This window comes from Oryza sativa, chromosome 9 (genome assembly GCF_034140825.1).
Source record: "Oryza sativa Japonica Group chromosome 9, ASM3414082v1".
Classification (NCBI taxonomy): Eukaryota; Viridiplantae; Streptophyta; class Magnoliopsida; order Poales; family Poaceae; genus Oryza; species Oryza sativa.
Genome location: NC_089043.1, coordinates 22,589,810 through 22,615,137, shown reverse-complemented (window position 1 = coordinate 22,615,137; position 25,328 = coordinate 22,589,810). Strand labels below are relative to the sequence as shown.

The 25,328-nt window shown below is 44.8% G+C and overlaps 3 protein-coding genes across 6 annotated transcripts; 2 read left to right on the top strand and 1 right to left on the bottom strand.

Moving 5' to 3' along the window:
* Positions 1 to 645: 645 nt before the first annotated feature.
* Positions 646 to 7,696, top strand: LOC4347361 (uncharacterized). The gene is made up of 11 exons (XM_066304185.1): positions 646 to 1,085; positions 1,999 to 2,156; positions 2,296 to 2,518; positions 2,612 to 2,754; positions 2,862 to 3,064; positions 3,462 to 3,596; positions 3,895 to 4,023; positions 4,396 to 4,787; positions 5,320 to 5,530; positions 5,727 to 5,920; positions 6,091 to 7,696. The coding sequence occupies exons 1-11, from the start codon at positions 718 to 720 to the stop codon at positions 6,302 to 6,304; spliced, it is 2,370 nt and encodes a 789-aa protein (XP_066160282.1). The 5' UTR covers positions 646 to 717; the 3' UTR covers positions 6,305 to 7,696.
* A 2,779-nt stretch (positions 7,697 to 10,475) lies between these two features.
* LOC9269670 (rhamnogalacturonan I rhamnosyltransferase 1) lies at positions 10,476 to 14,053 on the top strand. The gene is made up of 8 exons (XM_015795747.3): positions 10,476 to 11,106; positions 11,517 to 11,584; positions 11,691 to 11,779; positions 11,864 to 12,029; positions 12,130 to 12,419; positions 12,502 to 12,706; positions 12,795 to 12,949; positions 13,514 to 14,053. Exons 1-8 carry the CDS (start codon positions 10,785 to 10,787, stop codon positions 13,755 to 13,757), a joined length of 1,539 nt encoding a protein of 512 aa, XP_015651233.1. The 5' UTR covers positions 10,476 to 10,784; the 3' UTR covers positions 13,758 to 14,053.
* A 2,663-nt stretch (positions 14,054 to 16,716) lies between these two features.
* Positions 16,717 to 23,982, bottom strand: LOC4347359 (transcription factor BIM2). 4 transcript variants are annotated; one of them, XR_010735022.1, is made up of 13 exons: positions 23,745 to 23,982; positions 23,496 to 23,603; positions 22,725 to 22,976; positions 21,934 to 22,140; positions 19,894 to 21,733; positions 19,489 to 19,615; positions 18,658 to 18,727; positions 18,474 to 18,569; positions 18,328 to 18,366; positions 18,025 to 18,235; positions 17,771 to 17,912; positions 17,542 to 17,674; positions 16,717 to 17,187 (listed from the first exon to the last, which is right to left on the bottom strand). XR_010735022.1 is itself a non-coding variant. In XM_015757038.3 (12 exons), exons 1-12 carry the CDS (start codon positions 23,755 to 23,757, stop codon positions 17,071 to 17,073), a joined length of 1,515 nt encoding a protein of 504 aa, XP_015612524.1. In that variant the 5' UTR covers positions 23,758 to 23,982; the 3' UTR covers positions 16,717 to 17,070. The 4 variants fall into 4 exon arrangements, 2 of the variants coding, with proteins under 2 accessions (XP_015612524.1, XP_015612525.1); XR_010735023.1 differs by lacking the exon at positions 22,725 to 22,976; XM_015757038.3 differs by lacking the exon at positions 19,894 to 21,733.
* Positions 23,983 to 25,328: the final 1,346 nt, after the last annotated feature.

Genomic DNA, 25,328 nt, shown 5'->3' with positions numbered 1-25,328 from the left:
TCCCAAAAACATCCCATCGAATCTTTGGATAAATGCATGGAGCATTAAATATAGATAAAAATAAAAACTAATTGCACAGTGAGGGGAAATCGCAAGACGAATCTTTTGAGCCTAATTAGTCCATAATTAGCCATAAGTGCTACAGTAACCTACATGTGCTAATGATGAATTAATTAGGCTCAACAAATTCGTCTCGCGGTTTCCAGGCGAGTTATGAAATTAGTTTTTTTATTCGTGTAAAAAACCCCTTCGGACATCCGGTCAAACATCCGATGTGACACCAAAAAATTTTCTTTCCGCGAACTAAACAAGGCTTGTATCAACCATGTTAGCTCGTGTTTTTCTCCCAACGAATGTTATTACTGAACCATATTTTGATTTATAACTAAAGATATTTTTCAAAAATTAGGGAAAAAACCGTTTATGAATATTTACAAAATGTCTTAGATTATCAAATCATTTACAAACAAGAACATCCGTATCGAATTATTAGACAATTAATTAAATAACTACTCCACTATACACTAAAAAGCTATCTGAAAAGAAGATTTTATAATTTAGCACAGCTACACAGAAATTCGTTTGAAATTTATCCATTCCAAAAGGATATGCCTAATAAACCCGTCAAAAACCCTCTTCTGCACCAAACCCATTCTACTCACAACGAGCAAACAGCGCAAAACCGAAAAACCGTCGACCCGCGGCCGCGCCGGCGCGATGCTCCGCCGGCGCCACCACCTCCCCGCCGTCCTCCGCCTCTTCTCCACTTCCTGCCGCCGCGGCCACCCCACGCAGCCGCCGCAGCATCCGAGCCCCGCCCCGCTCCCGCTCCCGCCGCCGGTGGCGAAGAAGGTCCCCTTCACGGCGTCGGCGCACGGGAGGTCGTGGAGCGACCCCTACCACTGGATGCGCGACACCTCCGACCCCGACCTCGCGGCGCTCCTCGAGGCCGAGAACGCCTACGCGGACGCCTTCGTCGACTCCGCCGGCGAGGGCGGCGGCGGCCTCCGCGCGCGCCTCGCGGCCGAGATGCGCGCGCGGCTGCCCCCTTCCGCCGCCTCCCCGCCTCAGCCCTGGGGCCCCTGGTTCGTATTGCTCCATTCCGTTTGGTACTGTAGTTTGGTCACGCACGCACTGTGTGGATTGGAACTGTATCGCCGCTATACCTAATTTAGCTATGGCCTGTGATTGTGAAGCTGCTTCAGTGATGTAAACACAACACAATGCACAAATCTACGGGAATAGTAGCAGTTACTGTAGTTTCACAAACTTTTGATTTTGTAGTTTTGAGGTTTACGCATTTGGGATGATTCTATGGTGTTAGCTTTGCGGATTCGTTTGGACCTAGGAGTGAGGCTGATTCTGTGATGGAAACACTCGTAAGTCTACATGAATAGCAGTTGCTGTAGTTTCACAAACCTCTGGCTGCTTCTGTAGTGTTGAGATTTATGCATCTATTTCATTTTTTGCATAGCTAAGCCAGATATTGACTGGCTTGGCTGCATTGGGATGTAGAGTTATTTTGAAGGACACTCAGGAGCGATCTGTTTTATTATTGCCTTTTGCTTTTGTGTGCTTAAATGAGTTAACTGTTCCAGTGTAACGTTACGGTTGGTTTTCCAATCCTTGTAGTGTAATATACTGAGATTGTTTTACTTGCCTTTGCACCACTGAAATGCGCTTCCATTTTTGGCTCTTTTGATTATGTCAGATGGAAGGCTGCGTTGCAAATCGAAATTTTACATGCTAGTGAGGACATGTTTTTATTGGTTTGATCAGGCCTAGTTTTCTTGGAGATATCACATTCTGTGTATATGTCTATGGTTGGAAACAAGTTCAAATATAAGACAGGAAACCAAAGAGCTTTATATTATGTTTTGTTGCTGCAATATTTTTATATCAAGTTAAATGATACCATTTAATATACTGTTCTTATTTGAATTGAGCATTTCATACTGTAAATCCAGAATTATAACATAACTTGCTCTGTGGATCCAGGTTATATTACCAGTATGTTCCAGAGGGTAAGGAATACCCAGTTTTATCCAGAAGATTGAGGTCTTCTGGTGGTCTAGCAAGAGCTGCCCTTGATTTCATTTCTGGTTCAAAAAAGGAGCAGGTGTTGCTTGACTGGAATGAGATTGCAGAAAAATTTGGTGTGTGCTATATTTATGCAGTATTGTCTGGACTCTGCATGCTTAACAAATTAAGCTACTCATTACTAATCATCATAGTAAGGATTATTTATTTACCTAGATATGAAAAGTTCATCATTTGGTCTTGAAACTTATGCAGGTTATGTGCACATCGGGAGTTGTCGAATCTCTCCTGATCATAGGTTTCTCGCATATACTCTTGATATATCTGGGGATGAGTTCTTTTCCTTAGAAGTGAAAGATATTCAGTCGACAAACACCATTTTTTGTTCACCCCACAAGGGAATAGTTAGCTTAGCATGGTCTCGCAACAGCGACAACTTATTTTACACAGTCTGTGATGAGACTCTACGACCTAATCAGTAATTTCCCTTTCCTGCAAAAATCAATGTCTGATAAGCTTATGAAACTTGTAAGGATACGTTTGATGTTTTTGATATGTTTGCATGTTATAGGGTTCTCTGTAAAGATCTGCAATCAGATCAGGCAGGTTTTTTGGTTTTCATGGAGAAAGATATAAACTGTTGTGTGGATATCACAAGCACAAAAGATTTCAAGTATGTCACTATCAATTCAAACACTAGGACATCATCCGAGGAAGGTTTCTTTTTCAGCTCTTTTCATCTAAAATGCATTTTGCCACCTTCACGCCACTTTGTTTCTCTTTTACTCTTATTTCTTCTCATGTGGTCATGTCATTGCAGGTGTACGTGATGGAGTCTGGTCATGTAAGAGGTGGCTTATGGCCCGTACAGAAACGTTCTGACAAAGTGCAGTACTTTCTGGAGCATCATAATGGGTTTTTCTACATCCTTACTAATGCACCCTTAGAAGGTACTGAAACAGCAAATGGTGGTTACTACCTGGCCAGGTGCAGAGCTGAAAAGTCAGAAATGGATAAATGGCAGGTCTATCTCTCTCTCTGTCTCTGCCTGGCCTTACATGCGTGCGTGTATGTGTTTGTAGGGAAAGAGTGGGGGGGGGGGAATCACCTGTCCACATTGCAAATCTGATGAAGAAAGTCAAATTTAAGGAATTGTCCCCACCACACTTTGAAAATCTGCTGCGTTGATTGGAGTACATACATTAAAGCAGCAAGTAGAGCAATGATTACTAGCTCTTCTTTCCGTCTAATGATGCCAATGAAAGCCGATCCTGTGAAATGTACAAGTTTAGTTTAATGCACTAATCTAATAATCTGTATCATGGGTATTTCATTTCCTGGCTCGTAAAGATTGATTCTAATATCGCGAGAAATCAGAGTCCTTACTTTTTAAATTTTGGTGTTTCAATGGCTGTTTCTAGGTTGTTGCACTCCCTGGATCATATTATACCTTTCAGGATATGGACATTTTTCATGAACAATTAGTTCTATTTATTCGAAAAAGCGGTCTTCCTCTTATTTGCTCCATCAATTTGCCAATTGATGTTGACTTTCAGGTATATTCTTTGGCTCAGCTCTTGTTAAATTTGTTATACAATTTGCTTGTACTGAGGTGAGCAAGACATTTAATAGGCAACTTTGTTTTTGGACCATAACATTTTAATGATTTAGCTCACTGAAAGACCTGCTTGTTGAATGCAATGAATCATCTAGGACCATGTAGCTTCATCTAACGCACTTCTAGTCTTCTAGCTGACAAGTACTTTGATTTTCAATGTTAGATTTGTTCTATTATGCTCTTTGATTGTTTTATTATGTTCAAATATTTGATACTGTTACTAATGTGATTTGTAGGAGCAAAAGGAACTTGATGATCTTGATCCATGGTTTTTCCCTGTACCGTCAGACTTATGCAGCATTGTTCCTGGATCCAACAATGACTTCATGTCATCTACTTATCGTCTGGTTTTGTCATCACCAGTGGTAAGTCATTCCTGCCCTTACTTTGTTATACTTTCTGCATGAATGGAGATTCTTTATTCCATGCCTATGTTACCTCTTGTTTTCTTGATGACTTGCTGTCCAGGATTTGATGCTGCAGTTTATATTGTAGATCCCATGAAATTCTGTTGTGCACATTCAGACATGGGCTATCTCTTTATGTTCACGTAGTGTCACACAATGGCACTAACCATACAACCCAAAATATTAAAAGAAAAAGAGTTTCACAATAAATTCTGTCTACTTGCAATACTTATTGTGTTAATTGAGCAAGTTGATGTTACAATGCAAGCGATGGATAACTGAAGCCAGAGATAAATTTTGTTTCCATAATCTTTAATTTTCTTACTGTAGCTTCCAGACTTAACAGTGGACTATAACATGAGAATGAGGACATTTGCAATCCTTCACCAAGAGGAAGTAACTGGCCTTTCCTCAAATCTATGCACAGTTGGGCTGCAATCCAATATTACAGGCATCCAACAAAACCTTCAGCTTATTGAAGACTCACAGAGTTGGAGTGATCTATCCAAGCTATTTTCTTGTGAAAGGGTCCAAGTTATTTCACACGATGGTGTCTCAGTACCTTTAGTGATCCTGTATTCACGGGAAGCACATCGTCGTGGAGAATCACCTGGCGTCTTGTATGGATATGGAGCTTATGGAGAAGATCTGGACAAGAGCTGGTGTTCTGATAGGTTAAGTCTGCTTGCTCGAGGTTGGGTTGTCGCATTTGCAGACGTTAGGTATAGTTTCTATTAAGCTTACATATCTGCACTTTCCATCATCTTTCAGTATTTCCTATTTTGTCCTTTTGCCCTGTTGCTACATTTTGAGCTGTGCCTTTTCATTTGATGAATCGGGATTTCAGGCATTGTTTATTCTTGTGCAAGGAATCCCAGCTTTCTTATTCCTATCAATATAGTAGGTTTGGACATTCGGTGATCCCTCTCTCGAGGGAGAAAGGAGTCAAGGGCTCAAGAGTAACCTACCAGAATTATGAAAACTGCCTATTTAGAGTCTTCTAGTTCTAGTTTTTATTTTCCTTTTAATCCAGTGGAGTTACAAGGTACAGAACTTTGAATGGTCTGCATGGAGTTTGAGCTGAAAAGTTGCATGTAGAATGATCCTAGCTGCCACAACAGAATAATGTAGTTGTTTTAATTCATTTTGTTTTTGATATTCTTTATTAAAGCAAAGTAATGTAATACCTTTTTAATTGGAAACTGCAATTTTTGTGTTGCATGCTGATTGTGGTTCTTGAGCTTAATCGTGCAGGGGTGGTGGGGATTCATCATGGCATCTTGCAGGCACCAAAGCTAACAAGATAAATTCTATCAAAGATTTTGCTGCATGTGGTACACATCTCATCAAGGAAGGATTTGTTCACAAAAATAGACTTTGTGCTATAGGTTGCAGTGCTGGTGGCCTGTTGGTTGGTGCAGTCATCAATATGCTGCCGGATTTATTTTCTGCTGCAGTTCTAAAGGTAAATCTTTGACATCATCTTCTAATGTGTCAATACATTGCTACTCAAAAGAGAAGAAAATTCCTGGACTACAGTAAATAATTCAAGCGGTAATGGAATTTCATTATGCCTTTATTGTCTCTACGATGTTCATTTCTGCTAGTAAATTATGTGTCTGGTCTTTCATACATTATTAGTAACATGATTTTGTAAACAGGTCCCTTTTCTTGATATCTGCAATACAATGATGGATTCTACTTTGCCTCTAACCATCTTGGATTATGAAGAATTTGGTGACCCTAATATCTCCACTGAATTTGATACTATTCGTAGTTATTCTCCTTATGACAATTTATCTCCTGACATATGCTACCCACCGGTTCTGGTAACTGCCTCATTTAATGATACAAGGTTTTGCTCTACTCCATTTGCTACTCTTGAGATTCATTTCCGTACACTTTGGATCAAGCTTGTTCTGCATTTGACTGCCAGCTCATCTTTTCTATTATTTCTCCTTTCAGCTCAAATCACTATTAATTTTCTCGTAAATCCTTGAATTTCTCATTTTCTTTTACTTTCAGGGTAGGAGTCTGGGAAGCTGCTAAATGGGTTTCAAAAGTGAGAGATATTACATGCCAATCCTGTTCCTGGTCTGTCATTCTCAAAACTAATATGCAAAGTGGTCATTTTGGTGAGGGTGGACGCTTCATGCATTGCGATGAGACAGCTTTTGAGTATGCATTTCTCATGAAAGCCTTGGGGTTGGATGACAATGACAGCTGCAAAATAGTGTGATAGTTTTCAGGGCTTTCTACGCTTCAATGTTTTGTGCAAGTGTGACATATGACTGCAGAAACTGATTACATTGTGGTAAGATCTGGCAGCTCATAGTCCTTTATTAGTTGAAGAGCATGTGCTTTTGTAATTTTCTGCATCGCAGACTGTTAGGTGAGATGAGCAGATTGTTATCTTGTGCTCTCAGGGTAGCACGTGTTTTTCTTAAGACAGGAGATCAACTGCTCCGCTATCAAAGGTCAGTAGCCTGCACTATCTGCGGTAGTAGCATCAATAAAATGTTACTACAGCGGTTGAAAATATCTGGTATCTTGTATTCTGATTATCTAGCCTTTCTCACAATAAATGTTATGCTAAAGCACTATTGGTTACATCAAATTGATTTCTTCGAAGGAGATCCATCACCAATTCATGATGAATTATGACCAAGTTGACCTTCCAACATGATAGGTGATGTTGATGGTGCTAAATACAGAGCTACTTGAGCCCCCGCAAAAAAGTAGAGAGTGGATGTCACTTTTGACTTCTGCATGATATATCAGGCTATTGTCTGTTCCTTTCTTATTTTTTGCTCATCTGAATGAAACCATCTTTTAACAAGCTTCCTTGAGGCGTCATCAGATTGCATGTAACACTCATATGTACATTTTGTGATGTAGTCCATATCTGCGAGATACACATGGCCTATCCAGCTACTTCATATGACTTGTTAAAACGTACTGAGCACATTTCTCTGATCTTATCCTTGTTAAAGATTTAGTTTTCTATAGCGATGTAAATTATTAAGACTTGTAGTGCACGGTGCACTTATCTAAAATTAGGTGTTGGTGCGTATGGATCAGTGATATAAACAACTAATATACAGTTAAAACAAATCCAAATGTTCAGATCATTCCATTTACTTAGCCCTTTTTGTCTGGCAAGTGGTAACACGAGCTTTAGCTATTTCCATACCATTCTGTCACTCGGTCCACACCATTTTCATGTGCCAGGGCCAGGCAGCAGCTGCTGAGTTTTCTGACTCCTTGATTGCTTGCAGGTGCAGGTGCTTTAGCCTCTTAAGGCAACTACTCCAAATCTAAATCGAAGTATTTCGAGAAGCAAGCCAATTTCGACATGAGATCACTCTTTTCTATCTGCAAAATTTCTCATGCAGTACTCGACCAGGCGTGTTTCTCCATGGGTTCCACACCTCCACGCTTGCGCCATCATGGCCTTGTTGGAAAATGCGATGAATGGCCTCTGATTGCTTCCATTTTTTTTTCTAGTGCTGATCTACTCCGTGTTTCACTTTGGTTTTCGATTTCATGATTTGTCTTGCATGTATCCAATAGCCATGATTGGCACACTTGATTTTTTCGGGAATACGCAAGACGCCCATTTTTGTATTAAGGAGGAGTAAATGTAATTACAGGAGGGCCAAACAATTTAAAAGAGAAGGGGACAGGGTACAGGGTACAGAAGGGGGAAAAAACATAAATCCTAATCTCCTAAGGAATTTGGCGACCCGTGAACAAATGAAGGAACTACCATGACCGGAATGGCTACCCTAGCCATCCGCCAAAGGTCCGCTTCCCCTGACATCGCCCTAGTGATCTCCGGTTAGGTTCTGCTTTCTTGGTTAAAGACCCGATTGTTTCTTTCCTTCCAAATTGTCCAAGCTGCCAGCGTGGCGATGGTGTCGAAACCCCGGCGATGATCCTTGGTCAACTTCTTGCGGCTGTCACACAACCAGCCGTGGAAGGACCGCTCATTGAGCGGGAGGCATTCGGCATGGCCGATAACACTAAGAGCGATCCACCAAAGTTGCCGCGATTCCGGGCAAGCGACCAAGAGATGATCAATTGTTTCGGGACCTTGATCACAGAGTGGGCAGCGGTCCGGGTGAGGCAATCCACGACTTTAGAGGTGGTCCGCCGTCCAACAACGGTTCAACGCGACCAGCCAAAGGAAGTAACGGCACCGAGGGGGCGCGAAAGATTTCCAAATCGGCGCGTGTTGGAAGCGAGTTCTTCCGAAGAAGAGGACACGATAAGCCGAACGGGAGGAGTACTGCCCCAAGTTCTCCCACCGCCAAGAAGCTTGTCTGGCTCCTCCGTTAGCTGCACAGGTCGAAGGAGACACACTTGATTTTTCTTAAATCAGAGAATCGATACGCTTGGTTTGAGTTCAGAGGACACGTAACTTTCGTAGATTGGATGTGTAAACAATTTGAAGTGTGTACCATTTTGATTGCATGGTTCTGATTGGGATAAGCTACTTTGCTTCTCGTGCGCGCCTTCTTCCGTCTCATGGGTGTAGTAGTTGTCATGGCATTGTAGGCCACCGTTTTGCTCGGTGAAAGACGCCGTGTTGGCTGGTGTATGCCATGCGATTGTTATCGTGGATTTGGAGTACGCGTCTCGATGTCTCCATAATAAATCTTCTGGTAATATCAGCGTTTAATGCATTGTGCAAGGCAGTTTCAGAGTTTTCTAACACCAATCTCTCTTTTTTTTCTGTGAGTACTACTTGTATGCCGAATCTATGGCGTTCAAAGCTTGGAACGATGGTTTGAACGGTAGACTAATCTAACAAAATCTCGACAAATATAAATCGCAAACTAAAATAGCTATTTACTCCCTCCGTTTTTTAATAGATGACGCCGTTGATTTTTTTCTTACATGTTTGACCATTCATCTTATTTAAAAACAACATTTTTATTATGAGTTGTTTTATCACCCATAGTACTTTAAGTGTGATTTATATCTTATACATTTATATAAAGTTTTTGAATAAGACGAATGGTCAAACATGTGAGAAAAAGTCAACGGCGTCATCTATTAAAAAACGGAGGTAATATTTTTTTCCAATTACATGAAATACCCATATGCACATACATCATTATATACTGATTAAAGTAATTCATGAATGTGCACCTTAACACATTCCCAAATCATTGTACACTGATTAAAGTAATTCATGAATGTGCACCTCAACACATTCTCAAATCATTATACACCGATTAAAGTAATTCATGAATGTGCACATTAACACATTCTCAAAGAGATAAAAATCAACTGTAAATTCCTAGCCTCGCTGAAATTCGTGGACACCAGGACCCGAGAATCATGCACCCATAACTATACAATAATACCATCATTACTTCTACCAAAATAACTATACTTATTGTTATCAACCAAATTAGCAGGAATTTCCTTCGGGCTAGACTTTTCCATCTAAAAACCGGCTTATCCTTCTAGAAAAGTAGAATAATAATAATAATAAAACCTTGTCGTGGAAGCTTGTTTCCGATAGGAACGTTTCTTCCTTCTCCATAGTTTGATTAGTTTCCAGTTAGGATGAGAGTTTCGGCGCCAAGTTCCTCTCCCCATTTGAGAATCCTTTTAACCAAGCAAAACCACTGAAATGTGGGGCCAGGGATCTAGTATTGGCCCCACATGTCAGTGTTTTCAAAGTACTACTACCTCCGTCCCTTGATATAAGGGATATTTACTATTTTCTTAGTATAACGTTTGACCACTTATTTTATTTAAAAAATTGTGCAAATATAAAAGTTGTGCTTAAAGTGTTTTGAATAATAAAGTAAGTCATAAATAAAATAAATAATAATTCTAAATTTTTTTAATAAGATGAATAATCAAATACTACCTCTGTTCTAAAATAAGTGCAGCCGTGGATATCCGTGCCCAACGTTTGACCGTCCGTTTTATTTGAAAAATTTGCGAAAAATTTAAAAATATTTAGTCACACATAAAGTACTATTTATGTTTTATCATCTAATAGCAATAAAAATACTAATAATAAAAAAATTTCAAATAAGACGAACGGTCAAACATTGAATATGAATAGTGTAAAACTGTACTTATTTTAGAACGGAGGGAATAGTACAATCAAAACGTCAAAATCCTTATGGGACGGAGTTAGTAGTATCACGAGGTCCACAGTGCTGGTGCGGAAGTCAAAACTCGAACCCCTCCATGAACCAACCCGAGTACTGGTATCCTACAATTCACCCACTGACCATGTGGGCCCACTAACCAGAATTCTTCTGGTCTATGGACCATGTCCACACAGCACGGGTTGGCTACTTGGCTGGTTCTCTTGCTGTTCGAACAGCGCCGTGTCGCCGTGTGTGTACAAATAATATGCCAACCTGGCCGCGGCCACCACGCGGCACGTCTTGACACGCGCCTCCTCCTCGCCTCGCCTCGCCGCCGGTGGCCGCCACCGCCGCCGCCGACGCAGCCGTCGCCATCGCCGCGCCCACCCTGGCTTGGCGGCGAGCCGAGCAACAGGAAGGCGATAAGCACGCGAGGAGGAGCCCATAGCAAAGAGAGGGAGAGAGAGAGAGAGAGAGAGAGAGAGAGAGAGAGAGAGAGCTTTGATCACGCAAGACCGCGGCGTGCGAGGACCTTCCGGGTGCTGTGCTGTGCTGCGCGTGCGGCTGTTTGGGCGGCGGCGCGCGCCTTCGGATGAGATGCGCAGGGGCGGGGTGAAGGCGGCGGCGGCGGCCGAGAAGGCGCGGGAGGCGGCGCGGGCGAAGGTGTGGGCGGCGCGGGCGAGCACCACCGTGGTGCTCTGGCTGTGCTGCGCGCTGCTGCTCGCGACGTCGCGGGAGCTCGGGAGGTGGTCGGGCTGCCTCACCCAGCCGCTGATCGTCGTAGAGCGCCGGTTCGAGGCGGTTGCCGCCGCGGGCAGCGAGAGGGCGGCTGCATCAGCATCGGCAGCGGCAGCGGCGCGCGGCGAGAGGGCAGAATCATCAGCATCGGAAGCGGCGGTGGCGGCGCTCCCGCCGAAGAGTAAGTCGATCGTGGCGTCGCTTTCCTTTACTTCTTTGGATTTTGATTTTTTGAGCTTTGGGCTTCCCTTCTCTGTTTGGTTAGGAATATTTCAGCATTTACTGCAAATGTTTTCCCCTTCCCCTTCATTATCGGGGATTACAAATGATTTCGTTTCCAATTTGGGAGGTTGATTTATCAGTTCTGTGTATAGCTTGCTGATAATGTTTGGCGATCAATTCAGTTCATATCCATGTTGTGATTTAGTTTCAGTCGATCAGTTCATGTCAGACTAATCCGGTTGATCGATTGCAATAATCGTTTCATATCTTCCATGCGTTCTGCTAACTCTAACTCTGTTTGAGCCTCTACCATTCAAGCTATTGATGGAAATATGGACTTCTATTTGATTTAGTTTATTCGATGTCCAGGAATCTACAAGAACAATGGCTATCTGATGGTCTCCTGCAACGGTGGGCTTAACCAGATGCGAGCAGCTGTATGTCTGTTTGTGAATACATTACTAATACATTATGCATCAGCTTTGCAAGTCAGTATATCTGAATCTGTCAATGGAAGTACTGAATTTTGATTGTTTGTGTCAGATATGTGATATGGTGACGATTGCAAGATACCTGAACGTCACCCTTATCGTCCCAGAACTGGACAAAACTTCATTTTGGGCTGATCCTAGGTGAGCCTTGTTCATGCAGTTGACACTTGCCAGAATTCAGTTGAGAATGGTCCTGATTCATCTCTTTTGGTTCTTTTGTTACAGTGAGTTCAAGGATATATTTGATGTGGATTACTTCATATCATCATTGAGAGACGAGGTTCGGATACTGAAAGAGCTGCCTCCAAGGCTGAAAAGAAGAGTTGAACTGGGATATGTTCGCTCGATGCCACCTGTCAGTTGGTCTGATATATCTTATTACCAAAATCAGGTTTGGTGAATCTCTCGTTTTCGTTGATGTATTCATCATGAACTGAAAATCATGTGCAAAAATCAGGGGAGGATTGTAAGTGTTTATTTGCGGAAAACAGATTCTACCACTGATTAGGAAGTACAAGATCGTTCATCTGAACAAAACTGATGCTCGCCTTGCAAATAATGGCCTACCTATGGAGATTCAGAAATTGAGGTGCCGTGTCAATTTTGCTGCATTGAGATTTACCCCTGAGATAGAAGAGCTGGGTAGGCGTGTGGTTCGAATTCTTCGTCGTAATGGCCCTTTTCTGGTTCTTCACTTGCGATATGAAATGGACATGCTCGCGTTCTCTGGTTGCACACATGGTTGCAGCAACGAGGAGGCTGAGGAGCTCACAAGAATGAGGTATATAAGTTTCATCCTAAAATTTTTCTCGCACTATTTTTGCCATCTGTATTAACAAATGGATTGTGTTGGGAAATGGAAGATATGCTTACCCATGGTGGAAAGAGAAGGTGATTGACTCAAATGCAAAGAGGAACGACGGGCTCTGTCCATTAACACCGGAGGAGACTGCAATGGTATTAAAGGCACTAGACATTGATAGCAGTTATCAAATATACATTGCCGCTGGTGAAATATACGGTGGGCAAAGAAGAATGTCTGCCCTTACCTCAGCTTATCCCAATGTGGTCAGTTCAGCATCTCCATTGCTTACTAGCACTTCATTCTTTTCATGTCCCATATTTCTAAAATTAATTCCTTATTGTTGATGATCAGGTGAGAAAAGAGACATTATTGCCTTCAGATCTCAGGTTTTTCCAGAACCATTCCTCCCAGATGGCAGCATTAGATTACATTGTATCCTTGGAGAGTGATATTTTTATCCCCACTTATGATGGTAATATGGCAAAAGTTGTTGAAGGTCATCGCAGGTAATTTTGTCAAGTTCCACTACTACAGATATTTTGTCAGAATTCTGTTACTGCTGATAAATTGTCTCCTGGTAACATTTTGCTTAATACTTTTGCCATACAACACCTGAGAAACAATTGCCAGCCTACACTATTCCTCCTACTATATTATACTGTAGTATAACAAAAACAGAAGTTCTTGTTATTAAACTCTGAAACATATAGTACCTCCACGGCCCCACCACTTACCTCTATAAATGGCAGCCCATATCATGCTGCATGATCCAAACCCTTTCTTTCAATGGAAGGATGTCCTCAAACCCTCACCTAATGATACACTGAAATGCTCCACTCAACATCGTGGAAATAATTAGACATTAAACTGGATGCTCTATGCGTATTCATTGCAATCTTGATAACTGTTCGCTGTAAGCTGAAACTGTTCGCTGCAATCTTGACATTGTTTCCGAAACTCTGAATAATCATTTATCTCCTTTCCCGTTCAACCTCTGATTGGATCATTCTTTCTTGTTCCTTTTCTTTAGATAACGGGATTGATTTTCTTTCTTGTTCCTATGAGAACAGATACTTGGGCTTCAAGAAGACTGTACTGCTAGATAGGAAGCTTATAGTTGAGCTCGTTGATCAGTACAAAAACGGCACAATGAGATGGAACCATTTCTCCTCCGCTGTGAAGGCGTCGCATAGCAGCCGCATGGGCGCGCCATCAAGGAGGCAGATGATTCCTGACAAACCTAAGGAAGAAGACTACTTCTATGCAAATCCTCATGAGTGTTTGCACCAACCAGAAGAGCTATCAGTTTTGTGACACCCCTCCCACTATACAGAATTACACATTCTTTCAGGATTATATTACAGATTGAATTGGCAATAAATGGAGGCCCAGTTGTATTGATGAATAAAAGCACACGAGATGAGAGAATTTGGCCTCCTTTTGCTAGGTGACTGTTACATAACATACACGTTGGCATAATTTTTTGCCGTTTTCTCCCAAAAATAAGCATGTAATTTTGTTTTGTAAATATAAGCATACATGCTCACAGGTGTTGAGTTGTTCGTACATATACATACGGATCAAGACTTGTCAAAAATTCTTCCACTGTACTTCTCTGTACTACATTTGGGCAGTTGGTGGTTCATGCATGTACTTTCCTGATTGTTTCTGAATTCTGAATTATCATTTTCGCCGGGCTGAATTCTGGTAATCCTCTCTACTATAAAGTTATAACCTACTAAATATTAAAGCTTAGCATGCAAAAATACTACATCATCATCTACTAACAATTATTACATATAATCATCATGCAAGCATACTATATTATCTATAATTTTATAATTTATTAAATTTTAGATATTAGTAAAATGGAAGCATGTTAAATCATCGAACATAATTCACATAATATTTCAATATATCTCTCCATCACTCTTTGTAATATCCTATATACCTATATAGTTCATCCTCACTTAGTTAATGTTATTTCTATTTTCTTTCATTAAGCCATATCATTTTAATTTTTTAGCCCTTAGATATATGGTCTAAATTATCTTGCTCCTTTTCTTCTCTCGTGAAGCCAAATCATCTTATTTTTAAATTTGAACCATTATTTTATATACTATTTAAATTTAAATCACATCAACTTATGTAAGTTTATGTTGTTTAAGCTATCTTACACATTGTTTTTACTTTTTGTTATCATATTAAACTCCCGCAGCAACACGCGGGGTTTCACAAAGTATATACAGTTCTTTTGGCTCGTACAGAAACTCTTGCTCTCCCCGTAATTATTAATTTATTATAAGCTTTGTCCGTTCCATGTTGACCGGTTTAAGTATATAACTACGGAGATAGTAACATGTGCACTGAACAAACATTCCAAGAAACTTCCACGTGCTGTGCCCCCTCTGAATCTGAAGTCGTCACTCCTCCCTCGTCGTCTCCTTGAAGCTACCGCAAAAGAAAGCAGCGCACACTTCGAGTTTTAAAGCCACTCCTCCTCCGCCGCAAGCAACCAACCGCACATGCCCCCACCCGCGCCGTGTGCGTGCAGCTTGCACCCGTGCATCCGTGCATGCGTGCACGTGCAGTTGCCACGGGAAATCGCTCGCGTCAAGCGCACCTCGCCCGCGGGTGGTACGCGCGCGTGTGCGCGCCGCACCAATTGACCGGCGCGATGTCGCCGTGCTCCCGGTGGAGCGTAGCGTCGTGCGTGCGCGTCGTCGGGTTCTCGGCATCCGGCGAGCCGCGCACGTACGCCAAACGCAGCGGCCGCGCGCGCGAGTTCTCTCTCTCGATTTTCTCTATTTTAAAATTTTAAGGACAGATCCTTCCAAAACTTAATCTGAACTTTATTTTAAGCACTTCTGTCATGACAAAACAATACGGAGACGTCATGTAACAGACGTTATGGTTTTGTCTTACCACGCTAGTGAGGATAGCGTGAGCAAATAACGTTGTCACGTTAGCCAGATCGGTTCATAGTATTGCTTTGCTACGTCAGTTCCGCTGGCATGTTTAAAAGGTTCATGTCTTACAAATTTTCTTGAAAAGGTTTATTTTTAAAATTAAAAATTAAAAAAGTTCAAAAAAAATAAAAGAAAAAAATCAGCGCTCGCTCTCTCTCTCTCTCACTCGTTCCGGTGAGCACGGGCTGCACGGCGAAGAAACGGGACAAAGGTGGTGGTGGGTGCGGGTGCGTGTGCGGTGGCCACTTTCCCTAGTGCGGATCCTTGCGATGGCGACGGCATCGGCATGCGTAGAAGAGCAGCAGCAGCATCAGCAGCGGTCACCGGGTTTCGAAGACCGACTCCAGTTCTGGAGCTTCTGAAGACTTCGATTTCTTGAGTTCCATATTGATCTTTTACTGTGTGGATTTTTCTTCAAGCACGTCAAGTCCACCTTGTCTTGGAAGGGACAAGAATTAAGATAGCCTTTCGGTACATATGCTGACATTTTTTTTTGTCTACTACACATGATCAAATCGCAAGCTTAGCTTTTCAAACTCCAGCTTGAAGTATTGAAGGTACCGAACCGTCACGTTGATGTCACCATGCTTTTGATTGAAATGCTTGCATGCTTGTTCGATACTCCAATCCAACAGTACCAGGCTACCAGTCATCAAGCCAACAAGTAGTTCAAAGGGCTGGATTTTCTTCGCCTATCTGCATAATTGGTCAGAGTGAGAAATAAATCGGAGATGATGCGTACTGAATAGGGACTACAATACTCCAACGTATTGCTTCCTCGTGCGCTCGCGAAATTCCCTAGTGCGACCATTGCAACGGCATTCGCATGCGTACAAGAGCAGCAGCATCAGCGGCAGTCACCGGGTTTCGAAGACTTACAATTTTGGAGTTTTATGAAGCGTCACCGGTGGAGCGAATTGCCTAGCTGAATATACATTACTTCGAAGTTGCTTACACAAGACAAGCTTAGTCTGCGCAAGCACGGGAGCCCAGAAGGACAATTAGCGAGATTACATGGGAATATTACAGAGAAAAGAGAAGAAAACATAGGAGATGACAGCATCCCAAAAGCACACATGGAAAAGAGAAAAATACTTCGATTTCCTGAGTTTGATTTTTACTCATGCATTTGGTTTTTGTTTTAGCATGTCAAGGCCACGGAATCTATGAGCTTGCATGTTTAGTACTTCAACCCATCAGTAGTAGCCAGCAAGTCACAACCGAAAAGGATTAATACTTCACTCATCAGCACAATAGGTCAGAGATAGAGAAGTGATGTGCAATGAAGCACTAGAGATCTAGAATACTTCAACGAATTACTACTTCACATAGCTAACAGGTGCAGCTGAGTTATCATACAGGTTACAACGTAGGACTGACTGTCTTGTCAGGGGGGAGCTTCTCATAGGAATGGAAGCCTGTGTACAAGAGCAGCTTCACAATCCACAATGAGAAGCGCCTTTCTTTGGTCTTTTTTTTTTCTTAAAACAGGTTGGCCAAGTGATTGAATGAAAGAATTACACCAAGGTCTGCCTTGTTCAACGCGATGCCGTCACTGCTAACATAATGTACATCCAATTCTGGAATGTCCTGGCTGGTTGGTAGGGAGGAAAGAATGATCAATCGGTCTGGATGATGCAACAGAGTGAGAACCGCCATCAGCTGTTGCCCGATTTATGGCGCTTCGTTGGGTGTGGAAGTTCTTCAGTACCACCCCCTAACATCGTCAGCTGGTGACCCATGTTTTCGTTGTTCGCTGATGTACTGGGGAGCTCCTACATAGATGTAAAGTGGCATCAGATCAGATATCTGTCGGGGAGGATGGCGTTGATCAATGCAAAATACCAGATGTTAGATACCTAGATATATTTGTGAGAATCACCTCCGTGCTCTTTATGGGGGTTTGCGGGTGTGGGGGTGTGTATGGGTTACCGGTTAAGACTTTGAGTTAAGTTCATGCAAATATGTCTAATAAGCAATGCGCATGCACTAGGATAATGTCAAACAATTCATTTTGTTCGCAGTTCATCACAAACTGGCAACAGGAATGATTGTGACTATTCAAGTTTTGCTGATGGTGTATCCTTAAAATGAATCTCTAGCCGGGCATATGAATATCTTTGATGTACCTTAGAACTGGAGGATCCATCAGCACCAGGTCTCTTAACAGCTCGCTTGCCAAGGTTGATCTGCACAGATATGCTGGATTGGGACAGATCAACACCTGAGCTTTCAAGGGCATGAGTCAACGTACCAAGTAGCCTGTAGTAAGTCAACAAAAACAAACCTATGCATCAATGTACTTTTCCCAGCAAGGGGAACAAAATAACACTGGGAATTATATTTTTAAAGACGTACTGTTGGGAATATTGGCTTGACAAGCTTATTGTTCCTTCATCAATTGCCAACTGTTGGTTATTTAACATTTCGCTGTTCATTGCACAGTCATCCACACCAGCCGGACTAGCCCACTGGGCTTGGGCTTGGGATGTAACATTGTCTACGTTCAAAGAAAGATTTATTCGTGAATAACCAATCCTGCTTCTGGTCTCAGAAAGGTAGCAGAGAAAACTATTCTAAAAATTAAATCAATTGTGGATTAGCAATCATACTGGTAATGTTTGTCGGAGTTTCTGCTGATCTGTAGGACACGCTAGCTGCATGGTCAGTTTCCACCAGTTCTTGTGCCCCTGAGGCAGCTGCTGATGTCACCATGTTGTGGTTATCATCAGGTTTGCCAGTGAAATTATACCCAGAAGAGGACCCATTCCGGATGAACTGTGAAGGATCAGGCAAATCATCTCCAGGGTTCTGACCTTTACTCTGCAGCACAAGAGCATGAGGAAGATGCTGGTCAGAATACCAATTGAAAAATGAAATTATTTGAAAAGGGTATAATATCAACAGTAACTTACTTGTGAATTTTTCCAGAACGATCTAAAATATATGTTTGACTGCAAAATACAAAACTGTGTTCAGACGCAGACAGCCAAAATTTGACTTCATAAAAATGCTAATCAAGCAGCGCTGGCTTGGGAGGATAAAAATGAGTAGTAATTACCCATGGAAGTATCTTTGCATTTTCTTGGTTCCATTCAGGGACTGAAGCTTCAAACTTCTGCACTTTCTCTTGCAAAAAGCGTATGTATTCAATAACCTGCATTAGAAAGGGTGTTAAAAAAATAACCAAGCTGATTACCTCGGAGAGACTAATTGGATCAAATAGGCTGCTGCTACGAGCATACCTCTAACAGAAATGTTGCTTTGTCTCTCTTTTGGTCGCTATGAGGTAACAGCTCCCTAAGTATCTGAAACCTGTGGAAATGATGCAGAGTAAAGGAAACAGTTACACAAGTGTTTGCTCAACTTCATATAAGCGACCCATTCCGTTCCACATGAACATATACCTACGATCTTTCAAAGTAAATATTTGGTAGCGTTACATGCATAACCTTTATGATCTCAGAAATTCATATGGTTTTGACGATTGAATGTGGTTCCAGTTGTTTATCATGAACAAAATATGACAATTTACTCATAATACTAGACTTAAGAGACTTCACAAAGACATTTTTTTCCTGTCAGTATACAAAAGGGAAGCCCGACCAATTACATGTCCAAAAGTTATTTAGACAATGCATCCTCTAGACACCTGCTTAGTCTTCAACAAGCATTAGTACTCATGTCTTCGATTTTCCAGATTGCAAGATTAAAAAAGAGAACTTCAGGGTTTTTTTGGATGGAGAGGATTTGTAGTTTTGTGCCAATGTGCTCTTGCATAACTCAGTAAAGTGCACTTTATACCCTTTTGTGATTTTTGTTTAAAAAACTGATTTGGGATTTCTTTTCAAATTCACTGTATTTAATAGGTACAAACATTGCCTCAATATGTACAAATACACCAGAAATTTTTGCAATACTTTATAACCAGGCACTCTATTCCTGCAGTATATTCTCTTCATCCAGGGAACATAACATGTGGTCAAACATAATCTACAGCACCAAAGGTCCTGCAGACAATCATACTGTAATAGCCATTTCTATGGTTCAGAAACTCCGGATACAGGAAATGTTACCTGTCATTGATCTTGCTGCGCCGACGCTGCTCGGTAGCAGAGTGCTTTGAACGTGGTGAGCTGGGCCGCTGATCAGTACCACTTCCACTGCAGCTCCCACCCTTCCCATCCACCCTCACTGTCAACTCTGCTACATAAATAAAAATTCATTAGTACCAAATAAGGTGAGGGGAATGTTCCATAGAATATTTTACTCCATATATGTAAATAAATAAGCTGTACTGGTATGTAAAAAATATTTTTTTCGTTTTCTTTTCGTTGGTTCAGGTGTTCTGTTGTGAAATATATTGTGGTTGCATTATCATAACAAGATACAAATAACAGAATGAATGCTGACTGAAGACTGCTCAGGTCATAAACAATTGCAGGATACAAACAATGCATGGCTAGTTAAAGGCACTCAACAACTTTCACCCTCCAACTCCGGTTGGAGTTGGAGAAAGAAGGCACAGCATGGCGAATATCTCGGTGGCCCTCGGGTGCGAGTGATCCCAAGCATGGAATGAGTGCATCTCTCCATCAACCTCGATGAAGCTAAACCCCGTTGCCTTGGTGACACCCCTCTCTCTCATGGTGACTCGCATGCCAGCGACTTGGCTCCACATCCCTGCAGATGCATACATGTTTGCAAGCTGAACATAGTGCCCTGCATTGGACTGCTCCAACTCAAAAATGTGCTGTGCTGCGCATTCAGCCATGGCCATGTTTGAGTGCCCGTGCATCTTGCAACCATGGAGTAAAGCGCCCCAGACAGTCATCTCTGGTTTGATGGGCATATTCAGTATAAATTGGTAGGCTCTATCAAGCTGTCCAGCACGAGAAAGCAGGTCTACCACGCAAGCATAGTGCTGGTGCTGGGGCTCAATTCCATAGTCAGGTTTCATAGAGTGAAAGTAGCTCCATCCTTTCTCAACAGCACCTGCATGGTTGCATGCTGATAGAAGTCCAAGGAATGTCACGTCATTTGGTCTTACTCCAGCAAGCTTCATGTCCTGAAACAAAGTGCAAGCCTCATTGACAAGGCCTTGCACACCATAACCCGTGATTAAAGCACTCCAGACTACCACATCACGGTCATCCACATGCATCCGTTCAAAGACTGCACGTGCATGAGAGATGCTCCCTGATTTGGCATACATGTCAATCAAAGCTGTGTTCACAAGCACATCCTCCCTGTACTCACTGCGGCATACACAATCCTCCATCCATGCCGCAAGCTCAGTGGAGCCAAGCTGAGCACATGCAAATATTACTGATCGCAAAGTGATAGAATCGGGAGCCAAGTTCCTAGCAACCAGCTGCATATGCTTGTATAAATGCACTGCCTCACTGGCAAATCCATTCTTGGAGTAACCTGATATCATGGCATTCCACAGGATCACATTCACCTGCTGGGGTGGGACCATGTCAAAAAGCGCCCTCGCAGCTACTAAGCACCCAAAGCTGGCATACATGGCTGTCAATGTGATCATCACATCTTGTTCATCATGGAAACCGCCCTTGACAACTAAGGAATGAGCTGATTCAGCACCTGGCAGGTTATCAAGCTCCATGAACGCCTTGGCGACGGTCACTAGCACCACAAAGTCAGGGCGTACATCACAGTGCATCATCGTTGCAAACTGCTGTATACCTTGCAAGGGGCTGCCATTTTGCACTAGTCCTGAGATTAGCGATGTCCATGAGATGACATCCCGGTCACACATTCCCTCAAACACAAGCCGTGCGCGCTGGACATCTCCACAGGCAAAGTACATCGCGACAAGTGTGTTATCCAGGAACCTAGTGTCCCCTGCGTGGGCGGTGACGCGTAGCGCGTGGGCATGCGCGGCGCGGCCACGGACAGACTTGAGCATGTCCGCGATGGCCGCTGCGGGAGGGAGGAACACCGGGTGGTGCGTGCGGAGGGCGACATAGTGGCGGAGCGCGAGGGAAGGCAGGCGCAGACGGTACGCGAGGCGAGCGGCCGCGTGGAGCAGATGCGGGTGCGGGCGCGGGATATGGTCGAGCAGGTGGTGGGCGAGGGGACGCAGGCACGGCGACGCGCGCACGCGGCACGCGGCGCGGAGCAGCGCGAGCGCGAGCGACGGCGAGGTGCAGCGGAGGCGGCCGGAGACCACGAGGCGCGCATGCAGCTGGTGGATGTGGGATGGCCGCGCGCACCGCGAGTACATCTCCATCTCCATCTCCATGAGCTCACGCGACCTCCTCCTCCCTTCTTCCCCCCTACCCTCCCTCCTCCTCTCTGCTACACAAACACTACCTCGTGAGCACCAACAACGGGGCATTTCTCTGCTTCTCGCATAAAACACAGGCCAAAAAATTGGGGGAAAACGATGCCAAAACCCCGCAAAACCCGCGGATTCTCCACCATCGACGCGGCCAGCAACCCAGAACAACAAAATTTCTCGCGAAACCGAGCGGAATTGAACGGAATTGGGGTACCTTTGAGCGAGGACGAGACCTCACGCCGCGCGGCCACGCCATCGTCGTCGTCGAACCCGGCGCCGCCACTGGATCTGGAGCCAGAGTCCATGAACCCGCCTCCCCCGACTCGCCCCTTCCACTCCTGCTGCTGCCTCGCCGCGGTGGCGGCCACCTGCCCGACGCCGGCGAAGGGGAGCGTCCACTGGTGGTGGTGGTGGTGGTGCCCTGCACAGTGGAGGAGTACACACAATGACAAAGTGCTCGCCTTTAGCTTTTGTCTAAGGCAGCAGAGAAAATGCCCACTGGCCCACATGTCAGTGGGATAGTGGTGCTCTACGTGGAGACGCGCGTGTGGCCGTAGCCGCGGTGGCGGCCACCGGTGGTGGGCCGCGTCCGGCGGCTAAGCACCTGGCGTTCACGTGGTGGGACGCGTGACGACTAGACGAAGGCTCAGTTTTGCACGGACAACATGGGCCCCATTTTCCGGCCCAAACTTCTGATCGCCCGGCCCACCGATCGAGGCCCAGCTTGTCCCCTCCCCCTCGGCCCTCCTCCACCTTTCTCCCTCGGTCTCACGCGCACGCGCGCGCGAGTGTGATGCCGCGAAAGCGACCGCGGTAAGGAGAGGAGAAAAGGCGATGCGCTCGCGCACCGCGCAGCGCGTGTGCCCCCGCGAGCGTCAACGTCGGCGACCGGAAAAGGCAAACGCGAACGCGAGAGCGGCGTCCACTAGCTACCGCGGCGGCGTGCGCGCGCGCGCGCGCGGCGCCGCAGGTATTCGCTGTAGACGAGTGTATGTATGTGCGTACCTAGTGCGGCGACCGGGTGCGCGGCGGCGGCGGCGGCGGGCTGGCCCCAGAGAACGAACGGCGTCGGCTCGGCCTTGACGACGGCAGCCGCGACCGGGCGTGCGCCGGCGACGTGGCTGATGCTGAACGTTCCGATGCCGCCGGGGAACGCTTGCTGCTGCTGCTGCTGCAGCTGGCTCGTCGGAGGCGGCGTCGGCGCCGGCGTCGGCTTCTCCAGCGGCTGCAGGAAGTCGTGCGTCCTCAGGAAGAAACCTGCGGTAATTCTAACATCTCAGTACAAGTTGGAACAAGAAGCTAGAGAGGGTATACGTGCTAGTAGGCTAGTAGTATTGACAAGCTAGAGCTAGGGTTATGACCAGGCTAATCATGATTAAGCCCGTGGGTTGGAGGGGTGGGTCCCAGCCAGATAGGATGGAAGGCCGTCGACGGCTCCTTGCGTCCAACCCACACGTGATCCTTTCGTTGCTTTTGGTTGTCGCTTCCCATCACGAACTTTGCACGAAATTTGAACCCCTACCATCACACGCGATAGCGCTAATAATGTACTTACTGACTTGCTAATTAACTAACCAATGGTCTTGCGCACCTGCCCCCCTTCGTGATTTCCATCCCGATTGATTTGTCAGCGAAATTTCCAAATTCTGCAACTCCTCACAGATCTACCTACCGCCCAAGCAACCGCTAGTTCGGAGCTCGAAGAACTGAGACGAGAGAGAGCAGAATTGCGCCGAGAAATTAAGAGGCAAAATTGAAGGGTTTTTTTTTTCAGACCTTGGGAAGGAGGCGGCGGCTTGGCGTCGTGGAGCTGGAGAGACGGATCCTTAGCGGCGGTGGTGTACAGCGAGAGGAAGTCGTGCTCGCGCGTCGTCGCCTTGTTCCCTGCGTTGCGAGCAACACGAGACCGACGCGGCTTTTGCCGAATTAGGCGACGCAGCCATGGATCCACGGCGAAAGAGAAAAAATCACGGGACATCTCCGCATGCTTTGCATTCGATCTCACCATGCGTGCGTGCGTCATACCTTGGATGCCCATAATTGTAGCTCGCTGATCAATCCCACCGCCTCCCGGCCGCCGCCGCTGCCGACTCGCCGCGATCGCTCGCCGGACCAATCATGCCGCGGCCACAACGCGAGAATTCCGACGCGAGACGACGAGAGACCCCTCCTCTCTACAAGACAAGCTTTTCTCCGCTTCGCTTCCCTTTGCTTGGCTTCGCTTGGCTTGGCTTCGCCTTCTCCTCTACCAGCAGCGGGCCGCGAGCTACCAGCTGCTCGTGTGAAGTTCAGCTTTATACGGCCTTCGCGCGGCTAACGACGGCGTTACGTACGTGACGGCGGTTAGCGGCGCGGCGCAAGCTAGCGCACGTGCCGTGGGTGGTGGTTACCCGCGGCGCGCGTGGCCGCGCCGTACTGTCGCGAGTCGAACATTAGCGGGGTTAATCCCGAGGCGGGGAGATTAAAGGCTGGCTAATTAGGGCGTGGGTGACGGGTTGATTAACAAGATGTTAAGTACATCATCAAGGGGGAGTTTATAGATGATGGGCGGCAACGGCGTGTCACGTACTCACGTGACGGTTGGGAGTGGGGCCCGCGGGGGTGTGGGCCGGGGGAGGGGGGAGGCACATGAGGCCGGAAAATGCGGGCATCCCGTGGATGGAGACGGCGAGGGGGTCATGTGCTCGAGATTCGGCCAGGCCACTCCTCTCCATTTCCACACTTGTCTCCTTTTCCTCTTTATGATTCGGGGGAGAAAATTTATTCAGAAAAAAAAATAGAGTGTTTTTATATCATTGATCGCTTCATTCTTCGTGCATGCATCTGTGTATTACCTTACGTTGTAAGATAACTGAGGTGAGATATACGATGTGATGAGCACGTAGTTGACAGCGGAACAATCTAAAGACGCATGAATGCGTAAATAAACCAATAAACATACGTACCCCCTCCATCCAAAAAAAAGACAAACCCTATTTTTGTGCTCAACGTTTAACTGTCTGTCCTATTTAAAAAATTATGAAAAAAAATTAAAAAGACAAGTCATGAATAAAATATTAATCATGTTTTATCATCTAACAATAATGAAAATACGAATTATAAAAAAAAATTATATAAGACGAATAGTTAAAGTTGGACACGGAAACCCATGACTTGTCTTTTTTTTTTTTTGAACGGAGGGAGTAACAAATTTCTTATTCGTCGCACGAACCAGTTGATAGTTTGCCGCCGGCCGAGCCGCCTGAGTGTTAGGAAAGGAATATTTTCGCCTTGCGCTTTTCGCTTTCCCCATCGGCCGTGCCGTAGAGAAGACACGACCACGCGATCTCCTTGTGGCTCGCAAGCTGCCGCCTCTGTGGCTCTGGCTCTTCGACCGCACCGCACGCACTTCCCTTCTTTCACTTTCTATCCTGTCACCACGGTAAAAAAGAATCGGTCGACGACGCATCATCAATCACCAACAAGCCCAGGCCGCTTCACGTGGAACGTACAGACCTAGTGTCCTAGAGTACTCCTATACTGCTCCCCGCCACATAAGTGAAAAAAAAAAAAGGACCATGCATGCATGCAAAATTAACCGCACGTGGCCGGTCAGTCAGTCCGCCTCGC

Bases quoted from the DNA above. Each gene is read 5' to 3' on its own strand.
- LOC4347361 (XM_066304185.1), top strand. From the start codon at position 718: ATGCTCCGCCGGCGCCACCACCTCCCCGCCGTCCTCCGCCTCTTCTCC. The intron at 4,024-4,395 runs GTAAGTCATTCC...TTCTTACTGTAG, and splicing joins TGGTTTTGTCATCACCAGTG to CTTCCAGACTTAACAGTGGA. The intron at 5,531-5,726 runs GTAAATCTTTGA...TTTTGTAAACAG, and splicing joins TTTCTGCTGCAGTTCTAAAG to GTCCCTTTTCTTGATATCTG.
- LOC9269670 (XM_015795747.3), top strand. From the start codon at position 10,785: ATGCGCAGGGGCGGGGTGAAGGCGGCGGCGGCGGCCGAGAAGGCGCGG. The intron at 12,420-12,501 runs GTATATAAGTTT...GGGAAATGGAAG, and splicing joins GAGGAGCTCACAAGAATGAG to ATATGCTTACCCATGGTGGA. The intron at 12,707-12,794 runs GTCAGTTCAGCA...GTTGATGATCAG, and splicing joins CCTCAGCTTATCCCAATGTG to GTGAGAAAAGAGACATTATT.
- LOC4347359 (XM_015757038.3), bottom strand. The intron at 19,616-21,933 runs GTACCCCAATTC...TTTATGTAGCAG, and splicing joins GGTCTCGTCCTCGCTCAAAG to AGTTGACAGTGAGGGTGGAT. The intron at 18,236-18,327 runs GTAAGTTACTGT...CTTGTGCTGCAG, and splicing joins CGTTCTGGAAAAATTCACAA to AGTAAAGGTCAGAACCCTGG.